At 58.5% G+C, this 19,384-nt stretch overlaps 1 protein-coding gene across 1 annotated transcript; it reads right to left on the reverse strand.

Annotated features, from left to right (window-relative positions):
• Positions 1–1,994: 1,994 nt before the first annotated feature.
• On the reverse strand, positions 1,995–16,299 carry MNT (MAX network transcriptional repressor). Its single transcript, XM_049636781.1, has 6 exons — positions 15,434–16,299; positions 9,561–10,140; positions 8,914–8,955; positions 8,657–8,768; positions 3,138–3,330; positions 1,995–3,000 (listed from the first exon to the last, which is right to left on the reverse strand). Exons 1-6 carry the CDS (start codon positions 15,504–15,506, stop codon positions 2,243–2,245), a joined length of 1,758 nt encoding a protein of 585 aa, XP_049492738.1. The 5' UTR covers positions 15,507–16,299; the 3' UTR covers positions 1,995–2,242.
• Positions 16,300–19,384: the final 3,085 nt, after the last annotated feature.

Raw genomic sequence — 19,384 nt, forward strand, 5'->3', positions numbered from 1 at the left:
CACGCACGCGTCCCCCAGGCTGGAAGGGCTAGGGAGGGGCAGGCGGTCCCACAGGGTGAGGACAGATATGGTCCTGACAGCTCTCAGAGGGGAGATGCCCAAGGAAGGGCTGGGCGGCGGCTGCCCTCTCGGGCACACGGCATCACAGCGTTCACAAACAACAAAAACAACAGCAACAACACCCATCGTCACCAATCTGGACATAGTCATTCGGCACTAGATTCGAAGGCCCCCACTGCTAGGGGTGGGGAGGGGCAGGGGCGGTGAACAGGCGGATGAGGTATCTGTGCAGGCCCGAGAGGCCACTGGTTGACACACTTTCTGGAATGGCCTCAGGATGCAGGGAGGTGAACAGAGCTTGAGAGGGAGGGCAGGTTCCCCAACGTTTCTCTGTTCCCTGGGCGCCAGGCTGATCGGGCTCCCTCTGCTCTTTCGGTTGTAATCACTCAAGGAAGAGTGGAAACTGGTTTCCCCAAGAACCAGGGTGGCAGGTGGTGGCTGCAGGGGCAGGAAGGCGAGCTTGTGAGGTGGGAGTGCTGTGCTGGGGTGGGTGTGGGGCTCCCTCTTAGAGGCCTCTAGGGTGTCCACAGGCCTCCCTTTCCCCACTCCAGGAGAGACAAAGGAGAGCAGTCCCCTGGGAAGTCTCCAGGACCAGGAAGGAACTGAAAGGGGGTTCTTAGGTGTCCAAACCTGTTCAAGACCTTTGCCAGCCTCCTCAGAATATTGCAGGCCACTCCTCCTGCCCCCAGCCTGTCAAAGCAAACTTCACACCTAGGGACACTGGCTTCCTCTCCCCACACTGAAAGGCCATCGTGTGTCCAGGTGGGGAGCCGAGTGCACAACTGAGTGTGTCTGACACAAGGCCACTTGTAATAAATACCCACATAAAAAGAGAAGCCAAAGCGGTCTGCCGAGGCAGAGGCAGGGAAAGAAGCATGCCCCCCCTCACACACACACACACACACAGGCCCCCTGACTCCCCACCCCAAGCTCAGCCCTGCCCTAGGACCAACCAAGGACCTTCCTCAGAGGAAAGTTGTGGCACGCAGCAGCCTCCACCGAGTATACACTCAGAACAGCCCACTGGGAAAAAGTGGATGTTCAGGGGGAGAGAGATGATGGCAGAGACAGAGGAGTTGGGGCAGGAGTAGCAGCCCTCCTCCCTTCTCTACAGGTCCCCAGAGCAGCAGGGAAGGAGCTTGGTTGGGCCCAGGCCCTAGATTTTTAACTTCCTCAGCAGTGTGGCTTCAGGCACCTGGAACCCAGACCAGATAGCTACTAATCCACTTTTCTGAGGCTGCAGGAGGCACTCAGGCACACCCATCCCTCGGGAGTGCACAGCACTGAGCAGAGGCCAGGGAACCAGGGATGGGGACTGACGGGTCCAGAGAAGCTCTCTCCCCAGCTACACCCAGGCCGGCAGGAGGCGGGGAGGGGCAGGACCGCTAAGCCCTTCCTTCCCAGTCCCCACCCACCTTCAGCCTACCCTCCTGAGGTCAGGAGCCCAGTGGCAAGGATTGGGGCGCTCAGGGAGCTTAGCAACAGCACGGGTTCAGTTGTTGATAGAGACTCCTCTTAACTAGCTTCTGCTGTGACGAGCCAGTGACCGCAGCTGGGTTGGAGAACCATAGGCTGGTGCCCACCTGTGTGGGTGGGACTGCAGAGCAGCCACTTCTTAGGATCTGTCGCGTGTACTCAGAGCAGAGCGCCCCCCCCGCCACGGTACCCAGCTTTCTGGGCCAAGTTGCTTCAGTTCTGCTCCCTCTCCCCATCCCCTCCAAAGGCCTGGGGAGAGAAGGCCGAGGCTCAGGACAGAGGACCCGGCACTCAGCCACCTCATCAGACAGCAATAGCAGCAGCAGCACAGGAAGGCAGGCAGGGTCGGGGAAGCCGGAGAACACAACACCCACTTCGCACTGGTTGCAGGGGACAAGGTGGGGAGGCGGGAACGGCACTGGAGCTGGCACCAGGCCGGACGAGTGGCACATTCACCAGAGTGTCTCATCACTTTATCAAGTCCTAGTGCAGTGGGGTAACCCCCTGCCCTGTGCCCAGCTCCCTGGGGGGGGGCCCTCCCTCCCCTGGCTCAGAGTCTCTGCACCCCCTTCCCCTAGGAGGCCTGGGGGTGGGTGTGGGTGGGGCGGGCCTTGGCCTGGCTGGAATGTGTGGAGCTGGTGGGTGGGAGAGTGGGGGACAGGTCCCCCTCCCTGCCCCCACTGGGGGCCTCTGAGTGGCCTCATCCTCAAGCCAGCTTGAGTGTGCTGACCGGGAAGGAGGGCATGGTGACCATGGTCACGGGGTTGAGCACTGTCTGGCCCACCAGCTGGGGGTGGTGCACCACCTGAGCCCCCACAGCTGGCTTTGCCATGACAGTGGCTGGGGGTCCCAGCCCCGCTGTGCCATTCACTTGCTGGTGTGAGAGGGTGTGGGCAATGTGGCTCACCGCCACGGGCTGGCTCACTGCCACGGGCTGTGGATACAGGGGCAGCTGGGAGCCGAGGTGGGCCACATGGTTGAGGGTGGCAGGGTGCACTGTGATGTGGCCAATGGGGGGTGTGGCAGGTGCCAGCTGCACAGCAGGGCTGGGGGCCGAGGGGGCAATGTGGGCGATGTGCTTGCCGCCCGGCCCCTGTAGAACGTGGTTCACAGTCTGGATGACTGAGGCGTGGGTGGTGGCCGTGTGGGCGATGACCGTGGAACCTCCACCAGCTGCAGCCACCAGATGGGCTGGAGCGGGCACCAGCGTCTGGGCAGGGGCAGCCGGTGGGGGAGGAGGGGCTGGCAGAGGTGTCTTCTGCTGTGGTGGCGGCTGCTGCCCAGGCAGGTGGACAGGAGACAGGGCCACAGGCTGGGAGTGGGGGTGTGGATGGGGAGGCAGAGGTGCGGGGGCGGTGCTGGGCGGTGGCTTCGGCAGCTCCGGGTGGGGGCGATGGCTCAGTTTAGGTGGGCCCAGGCCGGCCTGATCCTCCTCCATATCCTCGTCTATGTTGTCCTCACCCTCTGTGGGGGGACACGGGGACAGGGACAGGTCAGAAAGGCTCGCGAAACAAGAGGCTGGAGTAGTAGATGCCCCTGGGGTCTGGGGGCATGGAGCTGGGGGGCAAGGGCCTGACCAGGGAGGGGCAGGTGGGGCTCACCAGAGGCCGTAGAGGTGGAGGCCTGGTCGTCCTCCGGCTGGCCAGTCTGCCGGAGCACACGGTCGATCTCCAGCACGTCCATCCACTGGCTCAGCTCATGCTTGAGCTCCGCCAGCCGCTGCTGTGTGGCGATCTTCTCCCGCGCCAGCCGCTCCATCTCATGCTCGTATTCCTTCTCCTTCCTCTTCAGAGACTGGACAACAGCCAAGAGACCGAAGGATACCCTGAGCAGAGGCCACAGGGTCCCCAGTACCGCAATCCCTTCCCACTGCCACCCTGGCCTCCAGGTCACTTAGCACCCAGGGGCAGTCTGCAGTGATGGGGCCGCGGGGGACCACACCCACTGCTGGTCCATGGCTTTGTCCTGTGAGGCCCTGCATCCTGGGGACTGTGGGCTCTCCAGCAGGCACCATTGAAAAAAAGCACAGATCCAGGCCAGCCCCACTCTAGGATGAAGGCCTTCCCCCACCCCCACATCAACTGTGTCCTGAGGGGCTTCATGGCCCCTGGCCCTATCCACCCTCCTGGCAGCCACTTGCCTCCATTCTGCAGAGGACAGAAGGGGTAACAGACTTCTCCGTGACGCTCAAGGCCCCGCCACCACTCATACCACGCTGTCAGTCACCATGCCAGAGGCTACCCTCCTTGGAACTCATTCCCCAAAGAACCCCAAACAATCCTGCCCTTTGCTCCACAGCATCATTCACTAGTCTTAACTTCAATGTCCCTGAGGATGCCTCTCAGACTTTGTGGCATGGCCTCCAACCCCCTGAATTTCTTCTTGACCTGCCTCCATCTCATCCCCGGCAGCTGTTGGCTCTGCCCTCTGCTCTCACCTGGGCTACTCTCCGTGGCACCTACCTGTGCTGCCTCTCAACCACACTCTCCATTTTCACCCTGCCCACAGCCCTCCAGATTCCCCAGGCTGCTGAATGATCGATCCCTAAGCCCTGGAACGTGCCCCTCCTTCCACACCTGTAGCTGAGCTGCACTGACCAAGGAGAAATGGCTCAATGGCACCTCTGACATGGAGCACCACTGGAGACACTTCTGTCCTTCACCACAGGTTCCACATTGCTCCTGCCCCCATGGCGCTGATGCCACCCACCTCACTAAGAACACCAACAGGGAGTTCCCTTGTCCACAGAGCCATCCCTGCCTCAACTCCTCCAGGCCCACAGCCTCTTAGGTTCACCCCTCATGTTGGTGCTGGATGCCATGCCTCCCAGACTGTGGCACTGCTCCCCTATCACAAGTGTCTCGAGGGGCATGTGGGTGGCTCAGTCGGTTGAGCGTCCAACTCTTAATGTCAGCTCAGGTCAGGATCCAGGGTCGTGGGATCGACCGCTCAGCACAGAGCTGGCTCAACATCCTTTCTCCCTCCGCCTCTCTCCCCCACTTGGCATATGTACTTTCTCTCTCTCAAAAAAAAAAAAAAAAAAAAAAAAAAAGTGTTTTATATCCCCAAAAGGCCAGCTTGTGTCCTATGCCTCAGCTCCTATCCTCCATGACCTCCTGAAGCTGACACTTTATTAAAACTGACTTCTCTAAGTCTTGGAGACCTCCCTGTTGCCAGTTTCTCTTTGGCCCAGACATGTCATGAGTGCTGGGTCCACCAAACATGGACACTTATGCCCTGTTGCATCCTGAGTCTCTTAACCTGACCTATTCCTGAGCTCCTGGCTTCTAAGGCTGGCCGGTTACGGCCAGGTACAGAACCCACCGACTCTTCCTACACCAAACTATCCAGCTTGTCTTAGTTTTCCTCTCTGAACCCGGTCTCACACACAGATGGTCCCTTCTCATCCCTCTACATCATATGTGCTTGTGCTCCAAGACCACATCTGACTCCCACCACCCATCCCATCTCATGCCCTGACCAGTGCCTCTTCTTGCCCTTGAGCCCTTCTTGGCACCGCACAACACTCTTGAGCATTTAATAAGACTGTCAGGTAGTACTTAATCAGACACTAGCTCATATTATCCCTAAAAGCTTCGTATTTTGTCCTTCCACCTCCATACACACTGTTCCTTGTCCAACGCTGTGAGTAAAGGCAAGGACTGTTTTATTATCAGCTTTATCCCCTGACCCAACCAGTGTCCAGGACAGAATTATGCACATCTTAGCTCCAGGGGAAGGATCTGTGAGGATGTGAGCATGTTGGTCCCCACCTCTATCCTGTCTCTCTGCTTTATCACAGAATCACAGTCACATTAGACATAAGTTTCCCCTGACTCTATTTCTACAAGCAGTTTTATAGCAGCCTTCCTGACTGTTCACTTGTCCCTCTTGGGCATGGCAATGTCTTCAAGTTTGCCCACTAAACTAGGCCCAATTTCCCTACGCTTCCTCGTGCAGCCCCAAACTCCTGTGTTTCTGACCTCACCAGTAAGAAATGCCTCAAACCATTAGTACCTGCCAACACATAACCCAGACACAACCATGCAATGTTCTGGCCTGAAACCTGGTAGTTTTACAATTCTGCTAGCAGTCCCAGGCCACACACAGCCTTCTCTATCCTGGTTTTGAGATTTAACCTGTTTCCCTCTATATTTCTCCCAGAAAGATCCCTCCCTTACACACACACACACACACACACACACACACACACACACACACACCTGGCTTCTCACCTGGCTCTACCCTGAGAGGCCAGTGCTGGACATGACATCAGATGAGGCCATATCAATGATGGGGCCTGTGGTGAGTCAGCTCTCACTTGAACCTGGCTGCTGGGGGCTGGAAGTGGTGTCCTGAACTCTACCTACCAGCAGGAAGAGTAGATTTCTGACTTAGGGAGAAACTCAGAGGCCAAAACCTCTTTTTCTTACCCAGCTCAGTTATCCACAGGCCTAGAGGCCCCCGGAAAGTTTCTCCAGGGTCCAGCTTTTGTCCACATTGCTTCATTTTAAACACATTTCCTAAAACTGCTTGGATGCATAGTTTGGTACCTGCCTATTCCTCTTCCTGTTTTTGTCCACCTCACTGTGGCTTTCTTAAAATCTTCCACGCCACTCTGAGTCTGGCTGGGAGCTACAGCCTTCCCACCTCAGCAAACAACCAATGCTTTCAGTCTACACACCTTATTGGTCTCTCTACTATTCCATTTTGACTCCTATCTAGTGCCCTGCTGCCCCCCCCACCCCCACCCCCAGCCCCTGGCCCATCTCTACTCTCCAGGTGGTAACCCCCACGGCCACCTTTAAGTTCCAAAACTGAATCCTGCTCCCTCTTGCTGGAGACATTTCAGCCTGAGCTGGGCTTTCTGCCCTCTGCTTTGCCCAGGTCACCCTGGAACCTTCAGGTCTCAGTTCAGATGCCCCTTCCTCAGCAACAACCTCCGGCACACCTCAAAACAGATCCTCTGATCCCTGTCCCTATTACATTCTCATGGCACAGTATTTATAATCTACCACCAAGACCAAACCTATGAAGACAGACCCACGCTTATTTCTTTGCTCCCTGCTTCATCCTCAGAATCAGACACAGAGCTGTCCAAAGTACCTGAGTGAATAAACAAATGAATGAGATTGAGGATTGAGATAGCCTTGTAACTTTTGTTTCTGCTTCCATTACCAGCCCCAGGACAAATTTCTCTTATGAACAGCCTGGGTACACCTCACACCTCGCTGCCTCCTCAGCCCAGGCTCATGTCTGCTGGTTCTACCAAGTCTCTATTTCTGATTTATTTTCAAATCCAGATATCATTGCAAGCAAGGCTTTCCTAAGTATGCGTCTATAAAGTGGAATGTGCCATCCTATTCTTTCTACTTCTCAAGAATTATTAAGTTGGTGTTTATAGAGGACCAATCTGAACATTCCTATGATGAAGATGCTACTATTTCTTCCCATTTAGCAAAATGGCAGTACAAAAGAAACTGAGAGTCATAGAAAACGTCACAGCATTTGGACAAGGATTTGCTTCCAGGACACATAATTGCCTATGACTGAAGGACCGGGAACATTCTCAAGCCCAAGTTCTGCAAAAATATGTCAGAAGTAGGCCTCCTGGAGACCCTCCGAAGCCCACCCCCTTGGGCCTCTCCTCTTTCTAAGCCAGTCAGGCCAACAGCGAGGCCCCGCCCCTCCCAGAGCACGCGCGCACCCACGCGGACCTGGCCTTGCAGCGTCACTCCCTGCCGGCTGCACCCTCCCCTCGGAGCACGGAAGCCCCGCCCCCACCCCGTTTCCACCAATCTTCGAGCCCGACCCCTCCCCTCCAGGGTGCCGGGAAGCGGCCTGGAGGCGCGCCAGCCCCTCCCCCTCACCCGCAGGGCGGGCGGAAGGGCGCGCGTTCGCGGGAGCTTGGGAGGGAGCAGCCGGCCGGGAGCAGTCGCGAAGCAGCGCCTCCGCCCCCTGAACAAGTCAGGCTCCGGTTACCTCAGGGCTGTGACCCCGCAGTACTGGCCGGGGGAGGGGTGGCGCCCGGCCCCGGCTCAAAGCTCGGTCAGATCCTCTTTGCTACCCTTCCCACAGGAACCTTAATGCTGCCCGACCCCCCAGCTGTCGAAGCGCGCCGATAGGGGGACCGCAAGCTGCCCCCGCCCCCGCCAGGCAGGGAGCCCTAAGTCCCTCCCACTCCCCAACGGCTCCGTTCGGACTCCGTCTCCGCGGCAGCCGAGCGTGGCCGCGCGCCCCACCCCCACAGCCTCCTTTCCGGCACGCGGAACCCTCGGCCGGTTTCCAAGGAAACCGAAACACGGGGCCGTCATGGCAACTGTCTTATCTGGCGGGCGCCCCCCACCCCGTACTGCAGAGGGAAGCCAATGTCCAAAGACGGGAGGTCCACACAGACAGGAGGGCCCCTTGAAAAGGGGTTTTTAAAATCCCAGGCATGAGGAGAGCCTAATTTTTGAAGGTTCGGCGACCCGAGGACTGGTTACTTAGACATTTCCACAGCCTCCAGGATTAACCCCCAAAATTGAGTCGTGGCACCTCAATGCGCTCACTAGAAGGCTCTTAACCCTTTGGGGGTAAAACGGGGTGGGGCCTCACCGGCGCGCCGCCGCGTGCAAGGAGCCACGCCCAGGGGACTCCCCACCCCATCACGAGCGACAGATTCTCGGGCCAAATCCGGGTTCCCGCCCAGGCACTGCGGGCGGGCTGGAGGCGCCGGGGCGGCTCCACGCCCTTCTCACCCGCGGGGGCACTAAGAGCGCCAGGCTGTAACGCGGGCCCGGGCACCGGGTCCGAAAACCGAGCTGCGGAGGCGGCGCAGATGGCGGGGCTCCGCGGGGCGGCCGAACGGGAAAAGGGGGGGGGCGGAGAAGGGAACGCCGCGGCCGCCCTCCCCCGCGCACGCGCGCCCGTCCTCCCGCCCCCTCGCGGGCGGGGAGCCCCGCTGACGTCAGCCGGGCCATGTGCTCAGCGCCCGCGTGGAGGCGGGCGGGGGAGCGGGAGAGGGAGCGAGGGCGGGGCGGGGCCGCGGCGAGGGGAAGAGGGCGGGAGGGAATGAGGAGGAAGCTGGCGCAGAGGCCGCCGCCCGCCGTCCTCTCCGCCGCGCTTCCCTCCCCCGTACCTGGATGTACCGCAGCGCCGTCCGCAGCACACTCAGATTCGACGTCTTCTTGTCGTCCACGTTGGGGATGTTGCGCTTCAGGGTCTCAAAGCATTCTTTCAGATGGGCCCTCCTGGGGAGAGGGAGAGGCGCCAGTTAGCCAGCGCCTGGGGGGCCGGGGGCCAGGGCGGGGAGGGAAGGCCCCAGGAGAACAAGGGTGGGACCTGTCCCCGGAGCGGGCAGGTCGAGCCCAGAGACACACACGCACGCACACACACCTGTTCTTCTCCAATTTGTTGTGGACTTCTCTGGTTCCGATCCTGAAACCCAGACAGACAGGAGGCTTAGGGAGGAGGGCCCAATTAGGTGGCCTTCCCGCCCCCTGCCCCCACTCCCCAAATGTCACAGGCGTCTTGCCCCCCATATTCTCTGTACAAAAAGCAGCAATGGGAGATGTTCACCCTGTTCAGATGTGCTTATACTCCCTGGAGGGCACACGTATGCTCGTAATTCACAACCCATTAACCCTCCATCCTGCCCCTTCCACCTAAGAGGAGATATAAGGTCTCCTGGGGCTCAGAGAAATAGCCAGTTGACCCCAGCCCTCACCCAAGAGTTCCCCAATCCAATACTCTGTCCAAAGGCCTGGAAATGCCATCGGCCCATCCTTGAGGGGGTCAGAGGACACAGAAGCCTGAGAAAACAGAGGGCAATGGCCATTCCCCACTCCCAGGGTGGGGATAGGCACAGGCACAGTGCAAACTGTCCAAATAAAATACCGTGCTTCTCAGATAGGGAGGTAGGACATGGCTTTGAAGGACTGGCTCAGGAGTGGGGGGGGGGGGGTACTTTCTCTTCCACACACAGCCCAGGATTCGGGCAGTTCTCCACCCCACCAGCCCAGACTCTGCCACACCTCACTCACCCCCCAGGCCTCTTCTTCTGTTCGCTGGATTTGACTTCTTCCGCTGGTGCCAACTTCAGGGTCCCAAGAGTGGGTGGGGGTGGCTGCTGGGGGGCCAGCTGGGGCTGGACTCCAGGGTGTGGTGCTATGGTCAGGATAGGGGTGGGGAGGGGCTGCAGAGGCTTAGGGCTGCCAGTGGGCGGAAGGGTGGTCTTGGAGTCCGGCAGCAGGGGAGCAGGGGTGGGCACCTGTGGCCTGGTGGGCAGGGGGGCAGCCTCCTTAATGCTGAGTCCAGGGGTGCTAACCAGGGCTGGCTGGCGGGGCGCCAGGGGCAGAGGCTGGGCTGCAGGAGGCAGTGGTGGGGGTGGGGGCAGAGGTTGAGGAGAGTTGGTCACTACTGGAATAGGAATGACAGTCAGTGGGGTGGGGGTGGCAAGTGGGGGTGGGGGTGCTGGCGGGGGTGCCGGAGGGGACAGAGGTAGGGGTGGTGCTTCAATGCGGGGCTCCTCCACGGGCAGGGCATGGGCCAGCCTGGCCAGGCTGCTGGCCTTCTTCTGCTCCTGCTCCCTCTCCCGCTCCAAGCGAAGCCGCTCCTGCTCCTCTACGCAGAGAGAACACAAGGGGTTTTCTCAGTGGGCCAGCAGTCCTGGGTCCCAGCTTCTGAAGTCTTCCAACCATAACACATCCTCTGACCCTGTCCCAGTTAGTGCTCAGTGACACCCCCGCTCAGCCTGAGACACCACAAATCCCCATCCACACCCAGACAGGCACCGGGGTTAAGTGCTGGGGACACAGCGGCGAACAATTAAAACAGACCTAGTCTCTGCGTTGGGGAGCTCAAGGCCTAGAGGCACTGAGGGCAAGGACAAGTTACAGAGGATAACAACCCAGGCTGAGAGAGGAGAGGGGCTGTGGAAAGACAGAGCAGGGGCTGTCAGAGAGGATGCTGGAGGCCTGGCAACCTGAAAGTTCAGAGGTTAGGCTGGTGATGAGCAGGAAGGTTCAGGAACAAGGCTGAGGGGAATGGGGTGATAGATAAGGTGGGCAGAGGCCAGTCAGCAAAGACCTCACAGGCTACCAGACAAGAATGGGGGGGCGGGAGGTAGGCGGATCATAGCTTCTGGGGAAGGCCTTCGAAAGTATTTACCAAGTACTTTCCAGAGGGCAGGAGGCACCTCCACTTCACAGATGAAATAAATTAGCTCAGAGAGGCAAAGTGATTTGTTGAGGACCACAGAGCAAGTCACAGGTATTACTGAAACTACACCCAGCCAGGAATCCAGACACCCGGCGTATACCTATACTTGCTGTGTCAGCATCTGCTCACTAGGTGTCTGTACACACACACACCTGTGGATCCTCACAAGAGTCCACACCACAGGCAGGGCAGGGACATCACCTTCAGTTCACACATGAGGAAATCAGGCCCAGGACTCCCAGGCCAGGTCCCAGTGTCTGATTTCCTCAGAGACCACACAAAACAAATTCGGTCCTTCTCTGCCCTTTGTGGTGCTAGAACTCATCGTTCCAACATCCCTCTTGTCCCCACCACCAGCGGGACAACCAGGAACCAAAGAGGCAGGCGGGAAAGAAGGGCAGCCTCGCACCGGTCAGTTCAGCATCTCTGCTGAAAGACCTGCTGCCAGGTGAGGCCTGCTCAGGAGCTGGCTGAGAACACCTTTCCTGATCCAGAAGCACCTCTCCATCTCCACCCAGCCCCATGCTCTCTGGGCCCCACCACTCAGGTTCCCTGGCTACAGGGCTGGGCAGGATCTCCGGGGGGCAGCTGTAGCCCCCAGGCCAGGGAGCAGGCTGGTCCACCAGCCCTCCTGCCCATCCCGGATTGGTCACACTGCTGACTGACTGAGCTGACAGCAGTAGCGGGCAGACACGCCCCAAACACACCACCCCACGGTGGGTGGGGTTGGGGGAGGGGAGGACAAGGTTGGCTAAGAGCCCCTTGTGGAGGAGGGCATCAACCCCACACTGGCCTTTGGGGCTCAGGGCCCCAGAAAACCCGAGGCCTCAGGGCCCTTTGGCCAACCAACAATTTGAGTGTGAGCCAGGCCTGCTCCAGGCCCCTCCCTCCCGCAGGGGAGAAGAGACGAAGGAGGAAGTAGAGAGTGTTGTGAGAGGGGAAGCACTCGGCGGTTTCCCAGCAGCACGGGGCCTCTTCCGTATCTCCCCTGCCCTTCTGGAAGGGGAGCTGCCAGGCCGGTGTGGGCCTGCTCCAATGAGGGGAGGCATTGGTCTCCCAGGCCTTTCCAAAGGCCCTGGCTTATATTGCAGCTCTGGGGAAAGCCAGCTCTCTGCTCTCCAGCTTCCCAGAGACTACACTGGCAAAGAGTTCCACCTACCACCTACCCAGTCCACCCCCCACCCATCCCCAAGGCAAGGCCCTGGAGGTCAGGGCCCAACACAGCCCACCTTCGTTCCTTTGAGCCAGGACCCAAACTTTCACAGGTGTGGGGGTCGATGTTCCATTCTCCCATTAGCAGTGGGACAGAGGGGACCCCAAGCCCCAAGGACAGGTGTCCTAGGAACCCAGCCTGAAAGTAAACCTCATTCCCATATTTTAAAGTAACTCCACACAGCTGATCCAGGAGATGGCAACCTCCTTCTCACCTACTCTCTCTTCCAGAGCGAGGCAGGTACCAGGAAGGACCCAGGTAAATGGCCAAGCTCTATCACACCTGGATTGGCATGAGAAATCTTGACTGGTGGCAAAGAAGAGGGGGTGTCCCAAGCCAGATCCAGCCCACCAAAGCTTCCTGCCTCCTCCCCACCAGCAGCAACCCTCCTCCTATGCCCTGGGGAGGGGGAAACCCAGTGGGGACAGCAAAGTGGTAGTCACTCAAGGGCCTCCCTCAAGAACAACACAGGTTTAGACTCTTTAAAATAATGCACCTATGCAGCACTCCCAAACACGCACGCACTCTGACACCCTCCCTGGGCTCTGCCCAGAGGCTGGCCCCAGGGAAGTTAGCCTGACCGTTCTGGGGTGATTCAGGGGCCACAGCAGGCTCAGCGCTGGGGCCTGAGGAATCTACACTAGGTAGCCCCCATTGTTCAGGAGGAGTCCTCCCCTTCTTCATGCTAATAGGGAGCTAAATACATAAGGCAGCGCCCCCCCCCCCTCCCAGGGTGTAAGTAGGTCAGGTAGAAGAGGCTCCCATTTGAGCCACCTCCATGAATGCTGTAAATGACCAGACGCCCCCCCCCCCCCCACCTGACCACCAGGATGGCCTCTCTTTCCTCTCACACACACATGCGCACACACATCCTCACGTGAGCAATCTGGCTGGTCTAGGTCAGGAAACCCACCCTTGAGATTGAACCAGGGCATGGACAACAGGATCCCTGTTCAGAGCTGCTCATCAGGTACATACCCAGGAAAGCAGTTCTGGTCAGCAGGTCCACACACCACCCCTTTTCTCCCATTTTTCCCACCCCAAGTCAGAGGACAGAACCTCAAGGAGGAGGAAAAAAATATGAATTTGAGATTAACCGCTGCGGCCAGGTCTAGCCATCGGTATGTGAGCTTTTGGAGTAGATCTGGCTTTGCACCATCCATCCCCTAAGACCTCCTGCCACGCCAAGAAGGACCTGTGACTGGTCAGTTAAACTAGGCCTCTACTCAGCTCCCTGCCCTCAGGTCTCACCACGTGGGGGAGGGGCGCTCTCTCGCGTGCGCGCGCGCCCCCGCGCTGTCTCTCTCTCTCTCATCACTGTCCTTCTTACAGCCAGCTCTGGCCTTATTATTTGGGAAAGGGTGGAAGAGAAGAGGGCACAGGGTCTTCTCCCCTTCCCCAGAAGGCTAATCAGCCTGAAGGTAAAACGAAGGTGATGTGAGTGTTCCTTTGGGGCAACAGCAGGGTCAACCCTGTTCACCTCCAGCACAGTGCCTGATGCGCGGCAAGGACACAATAGGCACTCCTGAACTGCACTGTGTTGATGGTGGCAGCAGGTGACTCAAGTCTCTCCAATTCTTGTGCACGCTGCCCTCCCCTCCACGCCCCGTCGCTGGGCCCGAAAACAGGACATTCTCGACCACCACCAGTACTGTCAGGGCCTGGCCCTGCTCAGGACCCCGAAAACAAGGGGGAGGGGCACGTGGGCTGATGTCCTGGCCCATCAATTCCGCAAAATCCAAGCATGTCAGTCTCACATATCTCGAGTGGCTCCTGACCTTGAGAGGCCTGTCGGCCGGGTTGGGCGGGCGGACCCGCTGCTGCTCCCCCCACCCCACCCCCTCCGCCGCTGCCGCGGCACAAGCTAGCTGCAGGGCGCGCGCGCACACAACACACACTACTACCTCCTGCATGACTCATCATTGAAGCAACAATAGGCAGAGAGAAAGGAAAGGAGGGCGAAGCACTCTCTCTACCACAACCAACTCGGCAGAAGGGTTGGGGAGGGGAGGTGGAGGGGACAGGAGTCCCCGGATACTGCACACACACCGATCCGGGTCCGAGGCCCTCGCAATGGTCCGGAAAACGGAGGTGTTTTACCTCCAACCCTATTCCTGACCCTGAAGCCTGGGACCACCGACAGGGCGGGTGGGACGGAAAGCATCTGAAATCTCCCTCTCCTGTCGAGGGAACGTCAAAGTTTGCCCCTTCTCAAGCCTGGTTCACTCCACAATGTGGCCAGGGGTATTGTCAGGAGGTCCTGGTAAGAACGTTCCCCCAAACGTCAGTGGGAATATGTGAGCTCTAAATGTCCTGTCGCCTCGCAAGTCTGAGGGTTTCCCTTGCCCCAGGATCAAAAACAGGAGGTTAGGGCGAGAATGGACAGGTGAGCTCGGCGGCTCCTCCTTCCAGCGCACAGGCTCTCCCGGGGAGGTGCCCGGCGGCCGGAGCCAGGGCCCAACCCGGCGCAAGGCCACTCGCCAGCCCCGCCCAGGCCCCGCCCCCGGCCCAGCGCGAGGCAGCCGGGAGGGGCCGGGCCGCTCCGTCCCCAGCGGGAGTGTCCCCCGTGCACGTGGTCGGAGGCGGGGCCTGTCCACGTCACCACCCGGTGTAACCAACGGGCTTGGAACGCAGGCACACGCAACATTCCAGCCGAGAGCGGGTTTGGAACGCGCAGACACGCCACATTCCACACCGGCTAAAGTGGGGCGCAGCAAGGGGGGCCCGGGGACTGCCCCCAGCGACCTGCAGGCCTTTTCGCAGACACCCAATCAGCCCGGCTCTCACCCAAATCCCTGAAGCGCGACCCAGCCCAGCTCTGGGAGGCGGGGTCAGGCGGGGCTGGCCAGGATCATAAGACACGCGATGTCATTTCATTCTGCAAAGGCCGCCTCCGCCCCAAGCGGCGCGTAGATCGTCCGGGAGCGCCCCCCGCACCCTTCCCACAGGGCCAGGGAAGCCGGGGAGCCGCTCGGCGTAGAGTAATTCCCACCCCCCACTCCGTTACACACACGCCCACTCGTGTGCACTATACACTCGCCCGTGTACACGTCCGTTCATCCGCTCTCCTCGAGGCTCACATCACAATCCCCTCTGCACACACGCACGCACACGCGGGTCTGCCACCCCCACGCAACACCATTCCGCACCCCACCCCCCATCGGCTCACACATCCTCAGCTCTACCGAGGGCGCCCCTGGCCCACGCGAAAGAAGCCCCCACGAAAGGTGCACACCGGGTGGCAGGCAGCTGAGGTGGCGCCCACAGGAGCCGGGTCCCTCACTGAATGTTAATGTATTCATTAATTAATTTTACTGCCCCCAACACTCCTCTCCAGGCGGCGGCTCTTGTGCGAACCTTGCGCTGCCCGGCTTCGCGGGCCGCTCGGGAGGGGGTCGTGTCCGCGGTTTCGCGTGGGCTCGGAGACCAGGGTCGCTCGTCTCCCCTTCCCCGGTGCCCCAGGGGCCCAACCCGGCCGCTCACCACGTGCTCTCTGTTGTTGCTGCGCTTGCCATTCCAGGAAGCGGGCCGCCTCCAGTAGCGTCTCTATGCTCATCCCGCCGAGAGCTGCCGGGGGCGCGCCGGGGCCGAGACTGCGGCCCGCGAGCCGGGCACAGGTCAGGCTGGCGGGCAGGCAGGAGGGAGGGATCACCTCCGGGGGGCGACAGGGCTGGGCGGCGCAGCGCACTCCGCAGGGAAGAACGGGAGAGCACGGAGACAAAAATTAATGTTTCCCAAAATACTTGCAAAATATAATTTGCAAATTTTAAAAATTTTGATGCAAAAAAACAAAAGGCAGCACTGCCTCCCTCCTTCCCCTCCCTCTCTTCTTCCCTTCAGATGCCTCCCGCCCCGCGGCCCCCGGGAGTCCCGCCGACAAGAAAAGGCTTTGCAACAAGATGGCGAGGAGGCACCGACACACACAACAAGGGAAGGAGCCGCGCTGCCCCCGGCCGCCGCCCCCGCTACTACACCGGGGCCGCAGCCAAAGCCCGGACCGGAGCCCCCGCCCGCAGGGCCGCGGCGTCTCAGGAAGGGAGGGGCGGGGTCCCGAGCGAGCTGGCCCCGCCCACTACAGACGGCGCGCGCACACGTGGCCGGGGTGGGGGTGGGAGAATCTCCAGCCTCGTTCGCGCCCTGCATTTCCGCTTTCTCGCCTCGCCCCGCCCCGATGGCAAGCCACAAGTTGAGCAAGGGCTGCGTGTTGCGGTCTTTCACAACGAAATTTGTCCTGCTGGAGGAAAGGAAGGGTGGAGAATTTAAGACATAAGTTAGCTCAAATAAGGATATTCCAGGTCAGGGAAACCTTAGGATGGTACAGACTGGCCTGACCCCAGGGTCTCCGCTCCCTACCCACACGTGACCTAATTCCTGCAACCACCCGGCTGTCGCAATTCCCCCGGGATCCGCCCGTGGGCGGAGCTGACGGCGGGACTCTGCCAGAGAACAGCCGGAGGGAGCGGAGTGGCGATCCGGTTCCGCGTTTTGTCTCCGTTCCTCCCCCCGCAGTGCGTTCGCATCCTATTAGGCGACGTCACCGGGCCGCGGGCCAATGGGCGGGCAGGACAACACGGCATGGAGCAGCTCCACATGGACACCCCGCGCCGCCAGCCTTCCGTTTAAAGGGCCAGTGTCTATCACGGTCACATTCGTGGGTGCGGATGGGTCCACTGTAAGAACGGAGGGTGGGACGCCGAGAGGGAAATTCCGCAGTTGTGCCCTGGTCGACCCTTTACTTTTCACCACCTTCCCTTTAAAACCAAGTCTCTCTCTTTTCTTCCCCTAAATTCTTGTCTTTGTCCACGCGTGTCGAACTGTGCCACCCACAGGCCACCCTTTGAACTGGGGCCGGGGCGGGGGCAGTTAAGGCAAGGCGTCCACAGCCTAGACTAAGGGGGCGTGGCCCAAATCGGGAACAACAACGTGGAGGGCGGAAGCCTGGCCCTGCCAGCCGCTGGGCTACTGAGACCGCTGGCGGGGCTCGGGGTCCGGACGCAACGCCCGGCCTCGACCGAGCTCACCCAGAGGGCGGGACCCCCGGCTGGCGCTTGCTGCCGCCTCTTCTAACGCTCCGGTTTGGAGGAGCCTCCGGGTACAATCAGAAAGTTAGACCTTTGTCAATTTACCCCAAACCTCTCATTTTGCAGATAAGGAAACTGAGGCCCAGAGATGAGAAAGGACTTGTCGAAAGTCACTCAGTATTCACCCCCCATAGGGAGGAGCATTTATCCCTGACCCCGTAGAAGACTCTTTTGTGAAGGCAGTTCTGTGGCAGGGCACCGAATTCGAAAAAAATCACGGAGGAATATCAAACTACCCGCATGGGAAGTGGTCTGCCCACTTAATATATGGTAATCGGGGCCTCCAAAATCTTCACCTGAAACCCTGCTGTTCTGCTTCTTTGGTTCGGGCCACACAAACCCCAATGGTACAGTTGGTAGCAATACAAAGCCCGGCTGAAGGCACTTTTGCAGCACCCTGGACCATGTACAGCTCTGCTGCTCCAATGCCTCAAAGCCAGCAGTCCTGCGGCCCCTGGGTCCTAGTCTCAGATTCCTTTCTTTGCTACCGGTTCGAACAGAGGGGGGCAATGTCAGTTGGGTTCAGGATCCTGCAGCCTGGGCTTCGCCATTATACAGAACCACAAAGCAAACCTTAATGAGGACAGCTGAGTGGCAGACCACCCTGCCAATTCATCTCATCCCATCCCATCCCATCCCCACTGTGCCCTTAGAGGGTTATGTTCCTATTTTGAGGTCTAAAAAAGGCCCCAAATTTGTACAGAAAGCCGGCAGGGGCATAATGCATACTAAGAAAATCTGCACAGGTCCTGGAAATCAAGAACCTAGCCAACAGAAGGAAGGGGGGGGGGGGTGTTTCCCAACAGCAGTCTACATAGGGCTCTGATCTTTACACAGTGTCTGCAGCTGAGCATAGAGGCCATCACACACTTCAGGTGTCACTAGCTTTGCTTATGATGGAGCTGGAAAGGAAGGTAGTGGGGAAGGGGTGGGGACAACTCAGCCCAGTTGTCCCTCTGCCAGGAGATGAATGCTTGAATGCCCTTTTCCTGGGAGGGTGAGATCTGTGTGGGTCCTGACATTGCTTCCTTTCAGGTGTCTGCCACCTGCTACTAGTGTGGTTGGGCCTGGCTCACTTGTACAACCAAAGAAAATGGTAAGTTTAAAGGCAATACATAGGGGCACCTGGGTGGCTCAGTCAGTTAAATGTCCAAAGGCTCAGGTCATGATCATGAGTTAGAGCCCAGCATTGGGCTCTGTGTTGACAGCTTACAACCTGGAGCCTGCTTCAGATTCTGTGTCTGTCTCTCTGCCTGCCCCCGCCCCCACCACGCTTGCACTCTGTCTCTCAAATAAATAAGACATTAAAAAAAAAAAAAGAAAAGAAAAAGACAATACATAGCTGTGTGTGTTGGGGTGGGGTGCTAAACAGTATATATAATACACATAATAGTGACCTAAAATAATGTTGACCAACTTCTTGTTTTGTTTGGGGTCAGTACTACCATTCTGTCCAGTGGCCCAAAATGCTCAGAGAGCTCCATCCAGCTGTACCTTCCGCCTTTCTCAGGTGCTCATAGCACTCATGTAGCCCTGAAGTCTCTTGTAGAGGCTGAAGTCCAACTTTTGACTTTTCTTGTCAGGAACCAGCTCTATCCCATGAAAGCAGCACCCTTTTGAAAAGGAACATACTGAAGACACCTTTTCCTTCAGGGGTGGGAGAGAGAGAAGTGGGGTGAACAGAGTCAAATGCCGGCCTCTCCCTTGCCCCCAATATCCCATCTGCTCCAGAGCTTAGTGGAGATGCTTGCTATTTAAAACAAACAGCCTTACTGGCTTCACATGATCATCTGTTTATTTGGGTCATGTGGGGACAGCAGCCAGGGGATGTTAGGCAAAAGCAAGGGTTTAGAAAGGAGGCTTTTTCTGAGCCTGCTGTTTCCTACAGGAGCCTGAAAATGGCTAAACAGAATTTCTCATCAGCCAGGGTTTCCCCAGTTGGGGAATGGACAGTTGGGGGAGATAACCTACAAGCAGGGTATCAAAGAAGAGGGGAAAAGGGGCGCCTGGGTGGCTCAGTCAGTTAAGCGTCTGACTTCGGCTCAGGTCATGATCTCACGGTCCGTGGGTTCGAGCCCCGCATCGGGCTTTGTGCTGACAGCTTAGAGCCTGGAGCCTGCTTCCGATTCTGTGTCCCCCTCTCTCTCTGACCCTCCCCTGTTCATGCTCTGTCTCTGTCTCAAAAATAAATAAACGTTAAAAAAAATTTTAAAAAAATGCTTAAAAAAAACAAAGAAGAGGGGAATGGATAGAAGAGCCATTTAACATTTTAGCCCCAGCTTCCTGTTCCAAAGGGATGGAACTGGGGTAAAAGCTGGCAACTGTATTCATTCAGGGGAAAGAGAAAAGTTTT

This window comes from Panthera uncia, chromosome E1, assembly GCF_023721935.1.
Source record: "Panthera uncia isolate 11264 chromosome E1, Puncia_PCG_1.0, whole genome shotgun sequence".
Lineage (NCBI taxonomy): Eukaryota > Metazoa > Chordata > Mammalia > Carnivora > Felidae > Panthera > Panthera uncia.

What these genes read in the sequence shown, in the direction of transcription:
- MNT (XM_049636781.1), bottom strand. Translation starts at nt 15,506, where the DNA reads ATGAGCATAGAGACGCTACTGGAGGCGGCCCGCTTCCTGGAATGGCAA. An exon ending in GCAACAACAGAGAGCACGTG is followed by an intron (nt 10,141 to 15,433) that starts GTGAGCGGCCGG and finishes CTCTCTGCGTAG; the next exon opens with AGGAGCAGGAGCGGCTTCGC. An exon ending in AACAAATTGGAGAAGAACAG is followed by an intron (nt 8,769 to 8,913) that starts GTGTGTGTGCGT and finishes CCCTCTCCCCAG; the next exon opens with GAGGGCCCATCTGAAAGAAT.